At 32.7% G+C, this 5,000-nt stretch overlaps 1 protein-coding gene across 1 annotated transcript; it reads left to right on the top strand.

Annotated features, from left to right (window-relative positions):
• The first annotated feature begins 606 nt into the window (after positions 1-606).
• LOC125045159 (cytosolic Fe-S cluster assembly factor NUBP2 homolog) lies at positions 607-3,806 on the top strand. Its single transcript, XM_047642305.1, has 6 exons — positions 607-739; positions 2,024-2,228; positions 2,400-2,512; positions 2,681-2,789; positions 3,097-3,250; positions 3,464-3,806. Exons 1-6 carry the CDS (start codon positions 724-726, stop codon positions 3,686-3,688), a joined length of 822 nt encoding a protein of 273 aa, XP_047498261.1. The 5' UTR covers positions 607-723; the 3' UTR covers positions 3,689-3,806.
• The last annotated feature ends 1,194 nt before the right edge of the window (positions 3,807-5,000 follow it).

Below are 5,000 nucleotides of genomic sequence, written 5' to 3'. Positions count from 1 at the left end.
ACCAATAGTGATAACAACTATAATGATATCAGTGATAATAAGGATGATTATAATGGTGATGATGATAATAATAATGATAAAAATAATGATAATAATAGTAATGATAATGACAACAATAATGATAACGATATGAACAATACAACTATTGTTCATTGTTCTAATACGATCAATAATAATAACAATAATACTACTAATAAAATAGAATAATGATAGTGATAATGATATTAAATAGTAATGACAGTAATAATAATGATAATGACAATGATTATGATGATGATGATGATAATAATAATAATAATAATAATAATAATAATAATAATAATAATAATAATAATATTAGTAATAAAAATAATGATAATAATAATAATAACAATAATAATACTAGTAATATTATAGTGCTAATAATAATGACAAAAATGATAACAAGCAAACCATCAGCGATATTAAGCAATATTAATATTTACCATCAGAGCACTATATCACCAACAAAGTATCATATAGAATATATATATATATATATATATATATACATATACATACATACGTATATAATAATAATAATAAAATAAGCTCTGACACCTCGTTCGTGAAAGTTTGTTTACAGAATCCGGCATCCAGCTGAGATAGGAGGCGGTCGAGGGTCGTCATCGTGAGCGGACACTTTTCTTCGCTTTGTAATCTTTTTTACTGTTTGAAAACTGAAATAATTTTTATCAAGACAGAATGGCAGCAGTGACAGGTATGATTTAGTAATTTTTTGAGTGTGTGACAATGAGATTTTGACTGTAAACGGTGTGGTGTTTTATAAGTTAATGAAGTCTTAAGACACATTTTATTTGTGGCATTTTTAGTCATATTCTTGATTATAAAATATTGAATGTGTGACAGAAGGAATATAGCAGCTCAGTGAATCAATGAGATATTACTTACTGATTGGTTCTGGTCAGACCTTTGAAACAGTTGACTGAGGGAACTTTAAAGATACATTTTTTGGTAATTTTTCGCAATACTTTGCATAGCCGATGGCGACGATTTTAGTATCGATAGATTCCTCTAACCCTCTAGTACACATACACGTAGGAATTGTGCCACGGAATCTCCCCAAATCTCCACATTCTTGGCCCCGATTGCAGGGGAAGGCATGGAAGGTACCAGAAAAATTGCAACTCCTACCCTGGAAAACAAAGAATCAGTCCCACATTCACAACAGGAAAGAGCGTTGGACAGACTTGGCATAGGGCGCTCCCGCATCCCAGTTGTATGCTCTACCCTGCTGTGGATGTGTGGAGGACTCTTTGTCTCTCATTACAGGAGTTGGGGGTGGCACCCTCCCAAGAAGCAGATTTTGATTCTGTGTATATTATTCATATTTCTCCTGCAATTTCCCTGGTACCTTTTGTGTTCTCCCCTGCTATCAGGGCCAATATTGTCGCTAGTGGTGGGGGTTCCACTGAATAATTTGATATATTTGGATAGTGGAGTGAGAGGAATACATTGATACCGGAGTTGTTGTGATTGGTTATGTGATGGTTTTCTGGAAAATTAAAGCATGAGGGAAAAGGTCATGTATCAATATCACATCTGAGTTTTGTTATGCATAAAGAGGATTACTAGAGTGCACTGATATGCTTTGTAAATCAAACTACAAAACTTGATATGTGTGGCAAGATCTTGTCTGGATAACATTATTTATGTGTCTGTCTGTATAGCATCCTTCTGGCAAAATCATTAATTCATAATTCAGATTCATTCATGTTGTCCACACTATAGAATGCCTAGGAAGGCAATTAAAATGTGCATCTTTCAAACCTTTGTAGTGTGGTAGTAATACAGGCTCTATAATACTTAGTGTTCATCATACTACTTCCCCAGAGACACTCCTGGGTGGAAAAGGCTAGTGAGATCAGTCCAGTAGTGACCCTCCTCAGACCTGACCTGAGTGATCTACTGATCAGTGCAAAAAATATCCTATTACTTCTTAGAAATAATCCAAGTTTTCATTTATTAAATCTTGAATTTCCAGGGCCGGTGCTACAGGGAGTTGGCCAAACAATCCTAGTTTTATCAGGGAAAGGTGGAGTTGGAAAGAGCACAGCAACAGTTCAGATAGCAGCCACACTTCGGGCAAAAGGGTATAGAGTTGGTATTTTGGATGTTGACCTCTGTGGTCCCTCAATACCACGGATGGTTGGGGTCGAAGGGAAAGACGTCCTAACAACTCCAGAAGGGTAAGTGCAGCTTATAATTCCTTAAAGTATGGCATTCATTTCTCATTACTCTACTTCTTTCTGTATCATTTTTTTAAATTATTCTGATCATTACTTTTCTGTGCAGTGTAACAAGTTGGGATGCAGTGGTTTGTTCCAATATATATATATATTTTTTTTTCTAACTTCCAGCAATTGGGTTCCAGTCTATGCTGATGAAGAAAAGAAATTAGGCATTATTTCCATTGCATTTTTCCTAGACTCAAAAAATGATGCTGTCATTTGGAGAGGTCCAAAGAAAAATGGTGAGATTATATATTTTATTGTCTAAAAATAAAATCATATACTTTGAAAATAATAACACTGAAATGTGTCCACTATTTGATATAGTCCACAGAGTCTAAGTTGTTTGGTAATTTTTAAGTGGCCAGGTTTCCAAGGTTTTAATCTATTTTACTGAATTTGAATGTCAGCAATGATCAAGCAGCTGTTAACAAGTGTAGCTTGGGATGTAGACTACCTTATAGTGGACACTCCTCCAGGCACTTCAGATGAGCATATATCTGTTATGGAAAACATCAAGTAAGTTTTTATTCTCTATTTTTGATAATTATTCTACTTCATGAGAAAAGTAGTGTTTTTGGTTATATCATGTTATGCATAGAAGAAGAAATATGAAACTATATGAATTTATTTATATTGCTTAATTTGTTTTACAAGATGCTTAGCTATTATACAAGATGTGGTATTTATATCAAATCCTAGGCACTTGTTAAGTTGATACAACAGTTAGGCTGTAATTGTTTTATTTATATTTCATATATATATTTATATATTAATTAGTGCAACAGAGGTAAAAGACATTCTTTTAACAACATTTATCTTTCAGGTCAGCTCCAGTTATGGGTGCTGTTCTTGTCACAACACCTCAAATGGTGGCTGTGGATGATGTTAACAGAGAATTGACATTCTGCAAGCGAACAGGCATAAATGTACTTGGTATCATTGAAAATATGTCTGGATTTGTGTGTCCCAGTTGTTCAGTAAGTAGCATTTTATAAGCAGGTTTTTTTTTGCTTTAGCTGTACATTTTTTTCTTGAATAGTTATTGTGGTTTTATCCTTTCTTTCTCTTATACTTTTGCTTTTTTTTTTAATCCTTCAATAATAATTGTGAAATAATGAATATAGTAAAATACACAATATTGATTTTACACATACATAATAGTTATCTTTAAAGATAATATATTCACACAGGAATGCAGCAACATCCTTGCAACGGGAGGAGGAGAACAACTTGCAGCCAAGGCTAAAGTATCCTTTTTAGGTCGAGTACCAATTGACCCAAATCTTGTCAGATGTACAGAAGAAGGAAAAAACTTCTTAGACATGTTTACTAGTTCTCCAGTAAGCGAGGTTTACCGCAACATAATTTTCAAACTCGTAGGAGAGAACCAAGAGGAAATGGAAGTGGAAAATTGAATGGGTTTTATGTTAACCCTCAGATTTAGCTTTTTTTTTTCCACCAAATAATTTTGTTTATTTGTATAAAATGGAGATTAAATGTAACAGAATTTGATAATAAAATAAGGGAAATTGTTATGTGTAAAATATTTATAACCTATGGGAAGTGGAAAGTCCCAACAGAAAATGGTTTTATTGAAGTTATGAAAGGCCTGACTTAATTCCAGTATATTGCAAGAAGTTTTTATAATGTAGACAGTGAACGCCAGAAGTCGCTGGAATGAGCGTCACACAGAAAATTCTGGCACGGTCAGTGAAGGGTTAAGTGCAGAAAGAATTTAATCTGCACTATTATAATGGTACCATTTTAATGCAATATATAGAATTCTAATTACTGATTTGTCTATCTCAGATAATTATAATTTACTTGACCATCAAGGAACAAACTAAACTTCAAATTGTTTAGATTTTGGTTTCTGAAATTAGCATTATGTAAAGTAGACCTATTTCTTTCTCTCTCTTTATTAGCTTCGTTCTAAAATCTAAACTTGTACAGAATGGCAAACTTTTGGCTAGACCACATGGTTTGGCAAAAAAAAGAAAGGAAGAAAAAGAAAAAAATATCTAACATTTCTTTTAATCATATTTGCACTTTGTTTCAAGAAATAGCTGAAGGTAGCATGCATAATTATATATATAATTATATATATATATATATATATATGTTTGAGAAATGTTTGTAAGGCATTTAACAAATATAAAAGAAGACCAATAGGTCTAAAAATTAATAAAAAAATAAAGAAAATAAAATAAAGACAATATACTAAAACATGTACTTTGAAAGTAGCATCTAAGTGTTAATATGCTTAAGCTTTAGTTTGCCAAATTCTCCACTTTTTTCACACTTGCAAAGTGAAATATTGATCAAAGTATAACATCTTTAACCCAGTTACCGTGGGTGGTAAGACTACAATGCCATACCCACTGTAATACAAGTTTATCTATTGTCTTTACCCATAGATGGCTCTGCAAATGCTTAGTGACCAAGGAGTCAACTATTAATCTTACCTATCTCAACTATTTACCCTTTTCCTTGATTTTTTGAAAGCTTCTAATTTCTATTGTTTTATTGTCTTTGATGTTATTAATATTTTAATAACAATTCAATAATCACTAATCAATAAGAATGATAACAATTAATAGTATTGGAAAGAAAAGTACATTTTCCCCACAAATTCAAGGAGTGGGGAAATCAGGCATGGTCACTAGAGGCAACTGATAGACTCCTTGGTGACTGAGCACATCGTGGAGCCATCTGTATGTAACGAAA

This window comes from Penaeus chinensis, chromosome 36, assembly GCF_019202785.1.
Source record: "Penaeus chinensis breed Huanghai No. 1 chromosome 36, ASM1920278v2, whole genome shotgun sequence".
In the NCBI taxonomy this organism is placed as follows: domain Eukaryota; kingdom Metazoa; phylum Arthropoda; class Malacostraca; order Decapoda; family Penaeidae; genus Penaeus; species Penaeus chinensis.
This window is presented reverse-complemented; position numbering and strand designations above follow the sequence as displayed.

Bases quoted from the DNA above. Each gene is read 5' to 3' on its own strand.
- LOC125045159 (XM_047642305.1), top strand. The intron at 2,229-2,399 runs GTAAGTGCAGCT...TCTAACTTCCAG, and splicing joins GTCCTAACAACTCCAGAAGG to CAATTGGGTTCCAGTCTATG. The intron at 3,251-3,463 runs GTAAGTAGCATT...ATATTCACACAG, and splicing joins TTGTGTGTCCCAGTTGTTCA to GAATGCAGCAACATCCTTGC.